The sequence below is a fragment of the Perna viridis genome, chromosome 5 (assembly GCF_037379345.1).
Source record: "Perna viridis isolate PV_CMFRI_1.1 ecotype Kerala chromosome 5, ASM3737934v1, whole genome shotgun sequence".
Taxonomy (NCBI): Eukaryota; Metazoa; Mollusca; class Bivalvia; order Mytilida; family Mytilidae; genus Perna; species Perna viridis.
Genome location: NC_142449.1, coordinates 1,308,369 through 1,327,937, shown reverse-complemented (window position 1 = coordinate 1,327,937; position 19,569 = coordinate 1,308,369). Strand labels below are relative to the sequence as shown.

The following is a 19,569-nucleotide window of genomic DNA, read 5'->3' as shown; positions in this document are numbered from 1 at the left end:
TGGAAAGGATGGTAAAATGACATTAAGGTCTGGAACACATCACCTAAAAATTTACAACATGAAGAAATGTGTTCAACTTTTAAGGTTAATTATCTCCTTCACAGATACTGAACAATAATCATAATTCTACAGGCTAAAAACCACCAATTCCACTTTCCATAGGCTTCTATGCTAATTTCACAATATTCAATGGCTTCTCTGGACTTTACCTTAACTTTAACCTGCAGAGGACTATATATCAGCATGATTCTACATATGTCAGCTCACAATCCTCAGAATGGCATGTGGGGTTAGCAGACTTGCAGTGCAGTACTGGTCACCAGAAGTGAAGGGTCTATAAATAGCATGGGAAATCCCAGTGTTTTCACAAGATAGGGGTATATTTAAAAATCATTATGGAGATTAGGCCTCACATCACAAGAAGCAAAATGCACCTATAAAATGTACAGAAATGTTTTTCCTTTCAGAAACTGTTTAAATTTTTTAAATAAGATGAGAACTTTTTTCACAGCACTATGAGGAACAGGGGTAATTTCTGCGTAGGACTATTTTTGCGTACGTTCCAAATGCTCATTGGTTGAATTGGTGGTCTGTAACCTAAAGAGTCACTTTTTGTCTTAGAAAAAATAAATAACTATACAGGTTTCTTCCTACACACATACTGAATGCATTTGCAAAGTTTCAGTGAAATGTGACAAGCACTTTTTTAAATATTTGATTTTTAAATATAGGGTAACCAAGTTGTGCGAGCAAAAAAGTGACAATATTCTACCATACTTAAATGCATTAAATATTTGCAAAGAACTTTTTCTGACTTTTCAAATAAAAAATATCAATCACAACTTGTTTTTTAACAATATTAATGAAGAAATAGTTTTAAAAGTAATCATTTTCTGAGAAATTGGTCTATTTTTAAATATTTATTTCTGACATGCCTCCCCCTTTTTCTTGATCACATGTCAAAAATCCTAAATCTTTAAATTTTCACAAAAGGTGATATATTTGGCTTTACATTTGTAAATACAGTGTTTTCACATTAAAACATGACCAGTAAAGGGCACCTAAAGCAAAAAAAGTTCTCAGTAATGGATTTTCCATGTTGCCATAGGGGAATGCTGATATGGCCTTAACCGCAGTAATGAAAGTGAGTTTTTCCTCATTTCTAACCTAATTTTTGCTCAAATCTACACAAAACTTGATTTCAAGTGCTTATTACCACCATATTTAGGTCAATATAGCCCTCAAAGTTTAATATTTGATATTTTTACTAAATTTTCTACACTTTTTACAAGATAGGACATGAAAATCAGCCAAAAAGACCAATTTTCCATAATTTGGACCTATAACTTAAAAAAATGCATATTTTGAAGGATTTTTGTAGTGTATTCCTCTCATGGCAAAGTTAACAAGATCTTCAAGTAGTTTAAAGCTATTTCAAGAAACTTTTCATTTTGCCATGGCTTCAACTTAAGGCTAAAAACCACCAATTCCACTTTCCATAGGCTTCTATGCTAATTTCACAATATTCAATGGCTTCTCTGGACTTTACCTTAACTTTAACCTGCAGAGGACTATATATCAGCATGATTCTACATATGTCAGCTCACAATCCTCAGAATGGCATGTGGGGTTAGCAGACTTGCAGTGCAGTACTGGTCACCAGAAGTGAAGGGTCTATAAATAGCATGGGAAATCCCAGTGTTTTCACAAGATAGGGGTATATTTAAAAATCATTATGGAGATTAGGCCTCACATCACAAGAAGCAAAATGCACCTATAAAATGTACAGAAATGTTTTTCCTTTCAGAAACTGTTTAAATTTTTTAAATAAGATGAGAACTTTTTTCACAGCACTATGAGGAACAGGGGTAATTTCTGCGTAGGACTATTTTTGCGTACGTTCCAAATGCTCATTGGTTGAATTGGTGGTCTGTAACCTACATCAACATGCTAGAACTGTTCTATTAAATTACATCAGAATCCCCTGAGTATTTAAGGGGGAGTTAATGATGTTATAACACCCTAAAGTTGGATTCCCTCAATTTTTTTAGTCATCCAGCAATAACTATATTCCTTCATGTAAATATACAAACATTGTGTATTATGCCTAAATTCATCAAAATCTAATGAAAGGTTTAGTAGATCATAAAGGTTGCAATATTTATTTTCCTTCATGCACATACATCCAACCTTCCTACAACATTACACCAAAGTTCCTTGAACAGTTTATGAAGACTTACAGCAGTTTATACATATTTCAAGCCAATTAACATTTTTAAAATGGAGAATTTTGTATGAAATGATGTGTATTAATATCAATGCATCTTTGCCTTAAAAATCATTTCATGTACAATAAACTTCCAATGTAACATTATTTATAATACTTCTGATGCAGCAAATTAAACATTGGTTTTACTGGGATAATGAAAGAAAATTTGCTTCAGATATTAACTCCCACAAAATCAATAAATCTCAAATAGTACATAAGTGCAAAGACTTAAACAGAAAGATTACGCAATATGGAAATAAACAATCAATTTTATTCCATTTATAGAAACTTCACAAGATTGAAAGTATTCAAATTACATCCACAGAAACATAACTTCCCAAGGGTTACTTTTAAAAGATGCAAGTTAAATTTAGTCCATTTTTGATGGAAATCCAACCAAATATAGTACTGTATCTGATTTAATGCCATAAATGGGGGATATTACCAGTAGAAAGTCACTATAATGTGCTGTAGTAATAAAGCAAAGCCATACAAAACAAGTAACAACTGACGTCAGCTGCTTAAAATGACATCATAAACCACCATTCAATACATACAAAGGTATAGTTTTCATTGAATTAATTCCAAATTAAGACAGTTTTTCCTAAAGAAAGGCTAAAAACAACCAAAATAAGACAGTTTCCCGCAGAAAATGCTAAAAACGACCCAAATAAGAAAGTTACCCCTACAGAATTTGTCCAAAACAAGAGGCTCCCAGAAGCCTGAATCGCTCACCTGGTTGAATTTTGCCTTTCAAGGGCAATAAATCAAACAAAAAGTTGTTCAACAATTTTGACTAAAGAAAAAAGATAGGACTTATCATAAGGATCATTTCAGTAAATGAAAGTCTATATCTATCATAGTTTTCAAGACATTGGCTGAAAACTGTAAAAAAAACACCTGTCATTTTTCCCTGTCAAGGGCAATAACTCTTATAAGAAAGCATCTGACAAATTTTATGCCTGAAGACTTTTGTAGTCCTAAAAATAAGGATCATTTCAGCTATTGAAAGAATTTGGTTAAACCTAACGATTTTGGAGATATATGCGAAAAACCACTGTCTGACCCCTAAGTTCTATTTTTAGTAACAGTGGCCATGTTTTTCGACGGATCAAAAAATCCCACTTGATTTCTATGCAGGATACCCCAAGGAACACTTATACCAAGTTTTGTTTCAATTGGTAAAATAGTGTCAGAGGAGAAGATTTTTGAAAGAAACATTAAAAATAGCAAAAAACTTTGACTGATTGTTGGGGTTTAACGTCGGAGCAGCAGTATTTCTGCTATATTCAGACAATGAACATGAAATGATGATGACTGACACAAGGATAATAGGGTCGACAACTTTTGATTGCCACTAGAAAAAGGGAGGGATGGGTAAGGTCGGGCAATTTAGCCTCCTGTGGCGGAGTATAAAGGTTCCTACTCCTATGGAATACCACAGCACGGTTCTTTAACGTGTGAGGAACATGTCATCTTTCCAAACACGGTGCATAACTATGGTTTGCGGTCAGGTTTTCCGTATTATAGCCTGACAACCCCAGCATGCAATATGCTAGGGGTACCCCATTCTACCACATGGGGCACACAACCCAGTTGCTCTGTGGACAGAGCGCCTAGCCCCTGGCTAGGTTTCTGAGCATTATTTAGTTGCCTTTTATGACAAGCTTAGCGCTGCTGCAGGCCTATTCTTTTGACACCCAGACCTGCACGGGGTGCAAAAAACTTTGAAAAAGGGCAATAACTTCAACATGGCTTAATAGATTAAAATGAAAATTTGACCGCAGATAGATCTCATCATGCTAAACACTTTTACTCCTTTCAAAATGGGCTAAACCTAACCGTTTTGGAGATATATGCAAAAATTAATTGTCTGACCACTATGTTCTATTTTTAGTAACAGCGGCCATGCTTTTTGACGGATAAAAAATCCCAACATCTGTTCTATGCATGATAACCCAAGGAACTTTCATACCAAGTTTGGTTCCAATTGGTCAAGTAGTGTCAGAGAAGAAGATTTTTGAAAGAAATCACATTAAAAATAGCAAAAAATGTCGAAAAAAGGCAATAACTCCAATGTGGCTGAACAGATTAAAAAGAAAATTTGACCGCAGATAGATCTCATCATTCTAAACACTTTTACCCAGTCAAGATTAGGTTTAACCTAACCATTTTTTAGATATATGCGAAAAACTACTGTCTGACCCCTATGTTCTATTTTTAGTAACAGCGGCCATGTTTTTTGCAGATCAAAAATCCCCACATCAGTTACATGCAGAATACCCCAAGGAACATTCATACCAACTTTGGTTCCAATTGGTCAAGTAGTGTCAGAGAAGAAGATTTTTGAAAGAAATCACATTAAAAATAGCAAAAAATGTCGAAAAAAGGCAATAACTCCAATGTGGCTGAACAGATTAAAAAGAAAATTTGACCGCAGATAGATCTCATCATTCTAAACACTTTTACCCAGTCAAGATTAGGTTTAACCTAACCATTTTTTAGATATATGCGAAAAACTACTGTCTGACCCCTATGTTCTATTTTTAGTAACAGCGGCCATGTTTTTTGCAGATCAAAAATCCCCACATCAGTTACATGCAGAATACCCCAAGGAACATTCATACCAACTTTGGTTCCAATTGGTCAAGTAGTTTCAGAGGAGAAGAGTTTTGAAAAATTGTTAACGATGATGGACGACGACGACGACGTACGCCAAGTAATGGCAATAGCTCACATGGCCTTTCGCCAGGTGAGCTAAAAATGGCTTAAAATCACCCATTAAGACAGTTTCCCCTACAGAATAGCTAAAAACCCCCCAAAAAGACAGTTTCCCCTATAAGAGAATTTGTCCAATTAATGGCTAAAAACCACCAAAATAAGACAGTTTCCACCTGAGAATGTCTAAAAACCATCCTAATAAGACAGTTTCCCCTAGGAATGGCTAAAAAAACACCCAATAAGACAGTTCCCCTAGAGAATGACTAAAAACCACCAAATAAGATAGTTTCCCATAGAGAATGGCTAAAAAACATCCACATAAGAGTTTTGCCTAGAGAATTCCTCAAAAAAATGACTAAAAACTACCGAATAAGATCCATTACTGTTTCCAAATATCACTACAGTGACTTCACCAAACAGAGAACATAATTCATCAGTTACTGCACTAAAATGACCATTCTATTTTCTGCACTCAAATCAAATTTAATAGTCCACAACTTCAAGGTGACATTCATTGATAAAACCAGTACAAATCCCGATTAAAAGTTTGTTTGTTTGTTGGGGTTTAACAACCGAGCAGCAATACTGATTAAATGAGAAACTAATTTGCCAAAAAAGAGAATAACCACTAAAAAAGACATTGGGTGATAAATATAACTCCTTGGCTGTAACCAGATCAATACAAGGACAAAGTTAACAGTTTGTTATCAGTTTATAAAATGAGGAATGGTACTATTCCTTCTCGTTTTATAACCTCATTTTTGTACTTAATAAAGATACGCCAAAATACCCCTTTGGGTAAGATTGCTCACTGTTAAAGTCTTTTAGCCCAATACATTTTATAAACAAAAACACAAAAAAACAAAAAAAAATGTTAACATAATGAAGTTCAGAGGTCAAATACCACTGATTTACAATATCCAGACTAAATTAACTTCCCATATACCATATAAACACAGGAAGATAGAAAAAAAAACAGTTATTGGTGATTATGGCTTTTTGAACTAATTCTAAAGACTTGACATGAACTCTTCCATTTTGATAACTGCTGTTGAAAATTTTTCATGTCTGATTAACAAAATATTAACACATTAAAACCCTTATATTCTGTAATATAATATAATTATAAATATCTCTGTACTGTATATAAAGGCCACCTGTCTAATGGGAACAGGTTTGACTGTTATTATTAAGTTTAAGCTCTAGGGTTAACATTAATATCACATACTAGTGAATACCTTTAGGTTTTCTACTACAAACATAATTTGTAAACAAAGCCATTAGGTATCTTTCCTAAGTTGTTTGTAAATACATGTATTTTCAATCAATATCTTATTTTAAGTTGTTTTTCATTCCTATTTTTAAAAACAATAGATAATCTTTAACTTTTCTTCAGGTTATTCAAATTAATACAATAAAAATGATTTAAGTCAGTCAGAACCTTAAAAAGAGAAGATGACATGCTTTAACAAACCTGTCCTGGTAATCATAACCTACACAAATCTCGCTGATTCTCTCAAATGAATATTTTTCCTGGTTTTTATCTTCATAGCTTCATAAAATTATAAATGTATTAAAATATTTTAGTAGAAACCTGTTTACAAATGAAAAAGTGAAAGTGTTTTACCAAACTACATCTTTTTTTATAGTATCAGTACACCTTGATCAACACACAGCTGGGTAGAGTGATATGTGTTACACCAGTGATGTACCCTGATCAACACACAGCTGGGTAGAGTAATATGTGTTACACCAGTGATGTACCCTGATCAACACACAGCTGGGTAGAGTGATGTGTTACACCAGTGATGTAATGGTGTGGAGTAATATTAACTCATCACTTATTTTAAAGTGATTTTTCAACCCTCATTTTATGTCTGAATTTTGGCCCCATTCCCAATGAGAAAAAAGCTCTAAAATTCCCAATTGTCAATAGATGTCTGATCGTGTTGTTTTTTTTTCTTGCATTGTGCTTTGTTTTTGATTTTTGATTTTGATTGTCTTTCAAGGTGTTTTAGTAGTTTTTCTTATACTATCAATACCATTATGATTGCATTGTAATCTATTTGATTCTATGTCATCATTGCGCTTGAAGCAAACTAAAAAAAAGTAAAGCAGACAAGCCAAAAAATGACCAATACAATACATCAATAGGATATTCCAGTCTGGGCAATATGATTGCCGGCATGGAGATATCTCATAATTTTGAGTACTATTTAAAAAACTGGGCTCTGCTGATTGTGCTAAATGTTGGTAATTAGATTCATTTGGCTTCAAAAAATCAATATGAAAGAAAACTTAAATTTTAATCACACTATTTGATGACATATGTTTTATTAATGTTTGAAACTTATGAAAACAGGAAACAATATGTGTTATTAAAATGAATTTTTGATGAGGGATGAACATGTACAAACTTTTCTTCATTCTCTGCTGTATCCAAATCGTCATCTAAAGGAGATCTGCACTCTTCCTTCAATACTAAGGGAACCTCAGTGTTTCTTATTTATATATCATTTCCCAAATTTGCAATTTCACACACTTTTTTCCCTATTACATGGACCCGGGCCCCTTCCCAAAAACAGTAGGAAAATGACTATTTTATTCAATTGATCTCGCAACTGTTAACAGACCAACCATGACAAGATGTTAGTTACGCTATATAAGCATCAAGTTTCATTTTTTCTTGGTCTTACATGACCATCCCAAGGTTTTGGTATTGATTAAAAAACAAAAGACCATAACTACTATATTTAATGAAGTTATAAAAATAGCCAAGGAATAACACAAGGAATAACTACAAACAGAGGACACTGTTATTACAAAGGAACTATTTCTAGATCACATTACTAAATGGTGTACACATTGTAACAATGTTCATGAAATATGTCACTAAAAGTTACATATTAATTCACAGAATTGTTTATGGTATGACATACCATAAGAATATCAAAAGAATCTTATCCAATTATTTCCAGATTAGAAAAAAAGTAGAATATATTCTCCTTAAATAACAATACACAATCTAAAGAGCAATATTGTTAATGTAGCATGAACCATTCACATCAGTTATACTGTGTAACAGCTTAACCAGTGGCCATTAATGATGAAAATCTGAACATCAGGAAATTTTATAGAATTTATTGCTTGCTGGAGAATGACCTCTTTACATCAAAGTCCTCAGTAACTCCCAATGTTAATCTCCCTCCGACCAGAAGTGACAAAAGCTTGCCAAATAGCAAGGTCAAATAATGAACTCTTTATATCAAAGTCCTCATTAACTCTCTATGTCAATACCTTCCAACATGAGGTGACAAGAAGTTGTCAAATATCAAGGTCAAAGTCCCCAGTAACCCCCTATGACAATATCCCTCCCTAGCCATGAAATGTAAGCTATCTACTGATAACCCAGTGTAATGTTTTATAGTCAATCATTTGGTACAATGTCAAAGATAAAAGAACACTTTAATGATAAATGATGACCTCCTGTAGTAACATAACCTAGTATCCTTTTAGGGAAAAAGATCAGTTCAAAGGTCACCAGCTGCTGTTTACTGCCTGTACATATATATATATACTTACCAGAACATCATAGAGGACATCTTTAAACAGATAATGCCTGCTGGTATCAATGAGGATACCTCTGTGCTGGAACCTTGGATAATCATTTATAGTGGTGTCTTTAATGTACAGCTAGAAAATAGGACAAAATTGGTCATCATTTGTACACTTCGTACATGAAAAACAGATCATAAGTTTGTATTGTTTTTTTTTATTTGTATAATGTTGATACATGTGTTATGTACAGCAAATAACAGGCCAACATGTTAAGTAAACAATCTATATTTACAGGACATGGTTAGATATACTAAAGTTAACTATAGTAAAATTTCAATGAAAACAACTTCCAACATCTCTCTGTATCTCTGTCTATAATTAATGGTCTACACATTTTGATACATTATCCCAGTCTCCATAATGCAACTTTAATGGAAATGTTTCTCTTATGAAAAAATCGACTTGAATGATGACATTCTTTATTCAACCAAATCAAATAGTAATAAATCAGATCTTATCACATTTTATCTTCAGTTATTTTAAACCACATTGTACATCAAATGCCATTGAAATAAACATACATGTATTTTTAGTATCAGTACATTTATCAATAAAGAAAAAGAGGACAGCTAGGGTATTGGGTATTCATAAACTTTCATACAATAATCACCTTAATTATGTAAGAATTTGCTGACTAAGCAACTTATGACATGTTATGCATATTGATGAATATTATCTAATATATTTTGTATTCCTTCAACAACTATAAAAGTTATACTCCACCACAAGGTGATGGCAAAATTTTCAAAATGGTCTAACTCGAAAACTACATTTTAGATTTTGATGAATTAAACCTGTATTTTACAGTGCTGGACAACTGTACAATTTAAAAAAAAATTCATACATTTGGTTCCATAGTTATCATCTGGAAACTGTCGGGGGATGGACGGACACACGCTTTTCATATAAGGGTATCACATAATACCTTGCCACTTTATTTGGCAGGATATAAACAAGAGGCTCCCAGGAGCCTGAATTGCTCACCTGGTTAAATTTTTGCCTTTTAAGGGCAATAACTATAACAAGGAGTTGTCCGAAAATTTTGACTTACTGAAGCCCTTGGTAGGCCTTATCAAAAGGATTATTTCATCAATTGAAAGTTTCTGTCTATCTTTTATAGTTTTCAAGATATTGGCTGAAAACTACTAAAAACATAACTTTGAGCCTTTCAAGGGCAATAAGTCTAACAAAGAGTCATTCAACAACTTTGATCCTCGCAAACTTTTGTAGGCTTTATTATAAGGATCATTTCAGTAATGGAAAGTTTCATTCTATCTATCATAGTTTTCAAAATATTGACTGAAAACTGTAAAATAAAAAGGTCATTTTTCACCTTTCAAGAGCAATAACTCCTACAAGGAGTCCTCTGACAACTTTAATCCCTAGAAACATTTGTAGGCCTTATAATAAGGATCAATTCAACAACTGAAAGAATTTGGCTAAACTTAATGGTTTTGGAGATATATGAGAAAAACTTCTGACAGACCCCTTTGTTCTATTTTTAGTAACAGTGGCCAAGTTTTTTAAGGGATCAAAAATCCCCACATCTGCTCTATGAAAAATACCCTTGGGAACATTCATACCAAATTTGGTTCCAATTGGTCAAGCAGTGTCACAGGAAAAGATTTTTGAAAGAAATAACATCAAAAATAGCAAATAAGCATTGAAAAAGGACAGTAACTCCAACATGGCTTCACAGATTAAATTAAAATTTTAACGCTAATATACCTTATCATGCTGAACACTTGAATTCCATGTCAAAATTTTGCTAAACCTAACGGTTTTGGAGATATATGCCAAAACTACTGTCTGATCCCTACATGTATGTTCTATCTTTAGTAATGGTAGCCATGTTTTTTGACAGATCAAATATCACCATGTCAGTTCTACCCAGGATACCTCAAGGAACATTTATACCAAGTTTACTTCCAATTGGCCAAGCAGTGTCTGAGGAAAATAAATTTTGAATAAAGAGCTGCAATTTAAGAGCATTATACGTCCGTTGCACTTTGAACTTGTCCTTCCGCTTTTAATGAATTAATATGATCAACTAGAAATACTGTGAGTCATATCAAATACCAACCCTCCATCCCCTGAAAAAAAAAATAAATAAAAAATGCACAAAAAATTTGGCACTATCAAGGCTACCTTAAGTTTAACTATGTTTGTTGTCCTGATTTTTCACCCATACATTTCTATATTGTTAAAAACACAATTTTCTGACAAGGTTACCAAGTACCTTTTATAGTTATGAAGGCATTTGGTTTATACAAATTGGAAGGGGACTTACTTCAATAGATATGAATAATTCAACAAAGTTTCATAAAAGTTAGTGAAAGTGTTTTTGAGTTATTGTGTTTACTTGAAAATCTCCCTTTTTTTAAGTTTAAAAATTCATAACAAAGTAACAATAAATCTGAAATTTATAAAAATCAAAAGGGAACTGACATCAATAGATATGAACAATTCATAAAGGTTCATAAAATTTGGTGAGAGTGTTTTTCAGTTATTGTCCGAAAACTTGAAAATCCCCCTTTTTTAAGTGTAAAAATTCATTACTTGGAAATGAAAAATCTTAAATTTATAAAAATCAAAAGGGAACTCGTGTCAACAGATATAGACAATTCACCATAGTTCCATAAAAATTGGTGAAAGTGTTTTTGAGTTATTGTCCAAAAACTTGAAAAAAACCCTTTTTTAAGTGTAAAAATTCATTACTTGGAAATGAAAAATCTTAAATTTATAAAAATCAAAAGGGAACTCGTGTCAACAGATATAGACAATTCACCATAGTTCCATAAAAATTGGTGAAAGTGTTTTTGAGTTATTGTCCGAAAACTTGAAAAAACCCCTTTTTTAAGTGTAAAAATTCATTACACAGAAACGAAAAATCTTTAATTTATAAAAATCAAAAAGGAACTTGTGTCAACAGAAATAGACAATTCACCACAGTTCCATAAAAAATGGTGAAAGTGTTTTTGAGTTATTGTCCGAAAACTTGAAAACCCCCCTTTTTTAAGTGTAAAAATTCATTACACAGAAACGAAAAATCTTTAATTTATAAAAATCAAAAAGGAACTTGTGTCAACAGATATAGACAATTCACCATAGTTCCATAAAAAATGGTGAAAGTGTTTTTGAGTTATTGTCCGAAAACTTGAAAATCCCCCTTCTTTTAAGTATAAAAATTTCTTAACACGGAAACAAAAAATCTGAAATTTATAAAAATTGAAAGGGAGCTTACATCAATAGATATCAACAAATCACCAAAGTTTCATAAAAGTTGGTGAAAGTGTTTTTGAGTCATTGACCGAAGTGTTGACGACAGACGGACTGACAGCGGTATACCAAAATATGCCCCATCTTAGACGGGCATATAAAAATTGTTAACAACGACAATGACAGATGATGACGACAACAGACACCAAGTGATGACAATAGCTCACATGGCTTTCAGCCAGGTGAGCTAAAAATGACCCACAATCCATTTCAAACTTACTTGTTAACAGCCATTTAATTTCCTCGTAGTAATTTTCGGTCCCTTTATCCTACCTCATTGTCGGCACATCTAAATATTAAGATATTGAATGCCTTAAGCACTCTGAAATCACCCAAACTTCTAACCTGCATGTACCTCGTCATCTAAATCTCTGAATACCTTTAGCCCTCTGACAATACCCAAAACTCCTCTAATCTACCTTGTCATGTAGACCTCTGAATACCAATATACTGAATACCTTTAGTGTTCATCTTTTAATGCATTCAGCCCTCTGACACTACCCCACAAATCTCTAACTTACCTCATCATCTGCACCTCTGAATATGAACATACTTAATTCTTCAGCCCTCTGACACCATCCCAAAATCCTTAAACCTACCTCATCATCTACACCTCGGAATACCAACTGACTAAATGTCTCTAAACCTTTGATGGCACCCCAGACTTCATTGGCCCAGATGTAAGTTGCTTTCCTCTTCACAAACAGATCATCTGTCAAAGTATAAAATGAGATATCTACAAACCAGTGTAACATAGTCTATGTAATGAATGTAATACATGTATAAAAATAACTTCAATCATAAGGGCATTATCACATTGCAAAATCATAGATAAATTTTTACCCACTAATAAAACATGTTACTTCTGAAATTAAAGGAATAAAGTATAAAATTGTCCTGTAGGTCAGTGACTGTAAACGACATGCATGTCAAAGTACATGTACATGTATGTTTAAAGATCAACTTGACATCACTACATGAAATTGTGTGGGGATCTAAGTCACAAAATCAAGGTCACAAAAATGACCAACAGTTCTACCAGACAACATAGTGCTGTTTTATTGAGAGAGTAATCAAGGGAACCAAGGTTAAAGTGGTAATCAAAAGAATGTAATCCAGGGACAAAGACCAGACATGGAAAACAGACATACACAACAAAGAACATAAAGTAACTAAAATCATACATACAAAGTAACAAAAGTAAATGAGCAACTCGGACTCCACTAAAAACTGGGGGCATGGACCAGGTGTACCGGTAGGGTAAGCGTCTTCTGCTTTTCTAGAAACACCCGTCGAGTTGCTCATAAAAAGTCAAGTCCGGGGTAGACCAACGAGGAAAGGAAAACTATGACCCGTTGAATAAATCAGTTTTCATGGTGCTGATGGATACACCATAACGATCCACGAGTTCATGATAACGACCATAAAACTTCTGTAGTGATGACTTCAATCTTGAAGCAACATAACCCTGTTCCAGTAGCCTATTTGTTAGAGTTCTAGCGTGATATAAAAAGTCTGCGTAGTTTCGGCAAGCTCTGGCATAACGTATGAGTTGTGATATGAACACTCCATATGCAGGAGCTGAAGGGATGTTGCCAACTCTGAATGAAAAGTCATCACGTTTGTTGTAAAGTTTGGTCAATAGTTTTTCTTTATCATCGATTTCTAAGTGTTTATGTTTTAGGTTTGTGATGGAAGACATCTCCTAATACTGGTGTATTTAATCCTTAGTTCTTGTTTTGCACCCACAATGATGTGTATGTACATGTATGTTTGAATTTAGTTGATCTTTAAATGTATATGAGATTTATCAAAAAATATATATATGTATATTTAATTAATACCAGAAAACATGAATATGATCTAATTAGTCAGCAATCTGCCACCTGACACTAGCAATATACTATCATTAACTTAAACATTAATTGACATAAATGACCCTTAAACTATAGTTTTCATAAACTTATATACTTATTTACTTATACAATTAAAATTTAAGTGTGGTACAAGTACATGTATACCTACAGCCTTAATCTGTCAATCTACACAAATATACAATCAGCATGTTCTGTGACAAGGAAAATTATTCCAATTTAACAAAAGTACAGTGTACATGATCAAATAACAAAGCAAGATTTATGAATGCAAATAAAATCCCAGGTTATCAGTTCATTTTCAATTAAAACTTATTAATTTAGTTTATGACATACAACTACCTGTTTCCTGGAATAAATAAAGCAATGTCAAAGTTCATTTGATTGTTAAGGTCAAATCAAAAAAGAAAATTTTAAACCAAAATAAATGATACAATTCACACACATGTACCACTGTTTATTGTAGTAATATACTGCAACTACACTTTTTGAGAAATTTAAGTAAATGAAGAATTGTGGGTATAAAAACATGGATTGGAAGTTTGTCGGAATTCAATCTTGCAAACCATGTCAGTGCTTCTGAATTTAAGTTTTACATAAAGCATTATTGTTTCATGACATTTGTAATAAAAAGTCTGCATTTGCAAGTTACAGATTTCATAGGAGAAAAATTATTTTTCTTCAGCCTTTAAACTATTTCTCTGCTCTCTATGGTAAGATTGAATATTGAAAATCTTATTTACCATCTTAAGTGGAGAAATAATTTGAACAAAGCATTACCAAAGAGCACAATCTATATATAACTAGCTATAGACCACACCGTATCAATCTTATCACTTTTCTCAGATATCTGAACATACATGTACATGGATATTATTTACTTACAAGATTCATCCATTTTATCACTTGGCATTTTAGAACATGGACGCCTGATTTTCACGGTGACTAAATCTAAATATGGTGCCCGCCTATAAATATCCTTCTCGTATTTCTCTCCTAAATCTTGAAAACTCGATCCTTGAGCATGCTGTAGATTATCATACATATCCAGAATCGTATCATTGATAATATAATCCTTATAACGAATTATAGCTTTTTCTATGATATCACAGGACTCTTTCACAATACGGAAATGGAACTTATCACGGTTCAGTTTATAAACTTTATTTTTCTTAGCAGTATAGTATTGTGGCATTGGCCAAGGTTCTCCAGTTGTGGCATGTGGAGCTCTCCTTACTTTTTGCTCTGGCATAACATACTGTTCATAGTTTATAAGAAAATCACTCCAGTCCCACATTATTCTCATATCTTCTTTTTTAGGTTGAGAATCTTGACCGTTTTGGTTCTGATAAGGTGCCCTTACATTAGCGCTGTCACTAGGGAGCTGAAATGGTTGTTGGTTTGAATCCTCCCGCCGGGATTGTTGTTGTTGTTGAGCTTGTTGTTGCTGTTGTTGGGGTAGATCTGGTTGATGATCAAAATTGCCATTATTGTTACTTTGGACTGGAATGTCACCACGACCTTGATTAGCCACATGCTGCATTGGAATTTCTATGCCAGCATTGTTATCTAGCTTATTTACTTCCTGGTGTGCCTGGTTATTTATAGATTGAGCAGGTTCTATTGCATGTAAATTATTAGAATTGACTCCCACTTGATCATCATGCTTATCATTGATGTCAAATGTTTTCACTTTATTACTTTCAACATTTTTGAATGAGTTCACAATATTGTTTTCTATTGGACTTTTAGTACTAACTTCAATTTTTGGCTTGTTTAAATTAACCTGTGAAAAAGCTGCTACATTGCTTTTCTTGCTTTCTCCAAGCAAGCTTCCACTTTTATTAGATTGTTTAACATGGTGGGAATTTGGAATGTTATTAGATTGACTAAGATTGTTTATTTTGCCATCATTAAGATGTACAGGTATTCCCATAGGATCAGGAGTCCTCCTTCGTCTCTTCCTCTTTTTAGGTTTTTGTTGAACATGATTGCTTTGCAACTGTCCAACAGCTCTCTGAACTGCAGCCCCACCAGGGGAAGGTTGATTATTTTTCTGTTGGATTTGATTTACAACATTACTGTCAAAATTGGAATTCTGAGATAACTGGCCAACAGCTGGAACATAAGAAACAAAGGAGTATCATGTATATGTTAGTTAATTACCCTATTATACATGTAGGTAAAGATTTCACATTAATCTACATAGGGTTTGTATTCTTTCTCAGTGTGATCAGTAGCCACTTTGACAGAAGTCAAAAAGGGCCTAGCTCATAATCCAAATGGATGTAATATGTAATACACACACGTTTGATTATTTCCCTTTGGAATCCTTGGACAGTAATCATATTCCTTCATACACATCTAATTAAGATGCCCAACCTTATAAAATTTCATAAAAATCCTTTAGGTGTTTTAGGAGCATTACTTCCAAGAAATGAAGACTAAAAAATCTATAGACAGACAGACAGGGTGTTTTTTCCAGCCCCCTCCAAAACAATTTTTAAAGGGGGTATAATAAGATAAGTTTTTAACACTTCCTTTTTTTACAGAAAGTTCTATCAGATGTGAATCAGAACTCAATACAGATTCAAAGAGTTTTAGAAAGCCTATATAAAACTGCACAACAAGAAGTTTCCATTTAAAGAAATTGTACTTTTACTGATAAAAATAACATAATATAAAATAGCATAGTCATTGTGTGATGTGTACATCTATGTGTGGAAGAAATGAATTAAGATAGAAACATTGTTGAATGAGACATCAAGATAGAGATTTTACTTTAAGTTATACCTACAAGCTAACATTGTTACTTTGTGATGAAAAAGTACTATAAATGTATTGACTGATTTCTTGTTCTACTGTATGGCTTGCAGCATTGAACTAAATATCTACACTGACAAAGCTATTTGATGGCCAGGACTGATCAGTTTATAACCTCCTGACATTAACACTGAAGTAAAAACAATCCTTCATTGATCAGGTGGTTTGTGTCTTCAATACCAACAAGGAAATTATATTCAATTAACCACAGATCTATCTGTTAGATGTTTTTTGCCTACAGGGCATACATTATCCACATCTAACCTAATGAAATGTTAGATACAGTAAAAGTGGTCTGACTCACAGCTAAATCTCAGGGACAAATGTTTCTTTAAGAATATAAAATAAATATTTGGATAGAGAAGTGAACTTATCTGATCTGTTTGAAAGGATTTGATTTAAATCATAACACTGAAAATGTTGTTCAATTTATAATACTTGAACATTCACATACAACAATAATTTGTTTTTAATGTTATGAAATGTAACTATTAAACATTTAAATCATTATATTACATGAATATGCACAATAAATTTGTTAAAATTTATAACCAAGATGATCACATTATACTTTTGACTCTTCTCAAGAAAGTGTCCAAAACACAATATGATATTGATTTCAAGTTTGAAACATGAACAGGTTCAATGTCCAGCAATGTTTGTTTCCTTGATGTATATATTTCCTTGTTAGTCCATTATACTTTGCCACCAAGTTTTAGTGGAGTTCACAGTTGCTCATTGTATTTAAGTTAATTTTTTTCTGTTGATTTCTGTGTGTTAAGTCTTTGGTATCTAATACTTCCAGATTTGTATAAAACCCTGATACTTAAAAACTAAGATTCTTGGCAATACTGAACAGATCTCTGTATACACATCAACTTAAAAAAGTGCTCAGTTCAAAATTAATACAAAATAATGGCATGGCAAAGTGTTTTGTCCTATTGTGGTGTCAAAATTTGAAATTGTGACCTTGACATCTGACTTATAACCATGAATGTTAATCTTATTATACAGACACTTTGAGCTTATAGACTACAGTAAGTATGGATCAGGTTTGTTTAAAATTCATTGAAAAATGTCAATAAAAGAGTGTTGACACAGTTATAAAGAACAGATTGATGGAAAGGAAGACTGAAAGAAGGATAAACATCCAATAACAATTACATGTAATAAGATATATGTCTGATTGACAACTACATGTAATAAGATATATGTCTGATTGATACCTGATTTTCCTGCCTTATTTTGTGCTCCATTGATTGATTCTGTAACTACCTCCACTGTAAGTAGGATTAACACACAGATACATTTATTTACATCCATACCAAACCTGAAAATAATAAGCATTTAAGTACGAAAACAATTCAAAACTTGCAAATATAAATCAAAGACTGAAGTCTTCAAAGTAACTAACTGTCAAATATTCTATGCCACTAATTTGGGCTTGCTTTCATCATTAGAAATGGCATGAATGCGATACGCTCTAAGATCAGATAACTTCTGCTAAAATCTTGGTTCCCTCAATATGATTCCTCTTTCTTAACCATGATGACCTGAATGTTTTTCAATCAAAACAACTGATTACCAGTAGGTGCATGTAATGTTTAGGTTTTTCTCATTTTTTTTTTGGTGATCTTTGGGTCGCTTATGATATTGATCATGGAACCAGTGTTCTAGGATTTTTCAGAAATTGAGGTTTCCTCGGGAAAAATCCATATAAAATCAACTTTCCCAAAGTCAATGACTGCTTTCTGAACCAAACAAATCCTCACAGCATATGAAGTTTTCAACTTGCCACAGGAAAGTGTAACTAAGTACCTAACTTTCCCTGACCCAAAGTTCACTTGCCCCGGGTAACAGGAAATGTATATATATAAAACTGGATAATTGTCAATGCTAACTGATCATTTCATATTTTAATGTAAACTTCCCATTCTCATACAAGAAGAAAACAGACACAGAACACATGTGTATGATATTTAAAGAACACATGTGTATGATGTTTAAGAAGCACACTTTGATCTTGTATGAAGCTAGAAATATGATGCTATGATGGTATACAAGGCCTTGATCAGCAACTTTATGTGGAGTAGTACAGTAATATATCATTATGCAAATCATATGCAAAAGTAAAGTACCGAAATTACGAGTACAAGAAGTCACTAACAATATTAGTGATTTAAATAGAAGAGTAATTTTATATCTTACCAGCACTCTAAGACTTATAAAGTACCTTTTTGTAGCTTATGGAGATATTTATAACAAAATATTTCAGCCATTATACATGTATGATTTCTTTTTAAAAAACAAACTATAATAGCCATCATATACATGTAGGTCTGATTATTCTTTACAAAAAAAAACTACAATAGCCATCATACATGTATATGTGATTTCTCTTTACAAAACAAAACTATAACAGTCATCATACATGTATATTTGATTTCTCTTTACAAAACTAACTATAATAGCTGTCATAAATGTATGATTTCTTTCTATAAAACAGCTTTTAGTTAACTTTCATAAGGAAATAATGAATTAGACTAGTATCTCTTTCCCTTTTCAAGTTTTGAATAAAACCTCTTTTTTCTTTCCTTCTACAAAGTAATGCATAAATTCATGTTACAGAATTCTAGTTTAACTAAGTGAAATTCCTAGTGATTACTTAGGTTACATGTCAGAATTCTAGTGTAAAGTATGCAGAACCCAGAGTTATCACTTCAGCAACATTTATCAAGACTGACATGATATAACAACAAGCTATAATCATGACAATCAAACTACATCATGTACAATCTTTACTGTACAGTAGTACATGTGAACTTCATATATAAGTATAATAAAAAAAACATAGAAATTTTTAATAGGACATAGTAGCCACTACAAATGGCAAAAAAAATATCTCAAATAAATAAGTTGTACATACAGACCAGACTGTGATACTTGTACGTACAGACCAGACTGTGATACTTGTACATACAGACC

The 19,569-nt window shown here is 32.8% G+C and overlaps 1 protein-coding gene across 6 annotated transcripts in view; it reads right to left on the bottom strand.

Annotated features, from left to right (window-relative positions):
- Positions 1–19,569, bottom strand: part of LOC148615538 (uncharacterized) — a 62,825-nt gene that overhangs the window by 20,681 nt on the left and 22,575 nt on the right. For all 6 annotated transcript variants that reach the window (XM_088581865.1, XM_088581867.1, XM_088581868.1 and 3 more), the window contains 4 exons: positions 17,811–17,914; positions 14,647–15,879; positions 12,487–12,599; positions 8,573–8,683 (listed from right to left, as the gene is read on the bottom strand). In XM_088581865.1, the coding sequence (XP_088437991.1) occupies positions 8,573–8,683; positions 12,487–12,599; positions 14,647–15,879; positions 17,811–17,907 (1,554 nt within the window). In that variant the 5' untranslated portion in view covers positions 17,908–17,914. The remainder of the gene's footprint in view (positions 1–8,572; positions 8,684–12,486; positions 12,600–14,646; positions 15,880–17,810; positions 17,915–19,569) is intronic.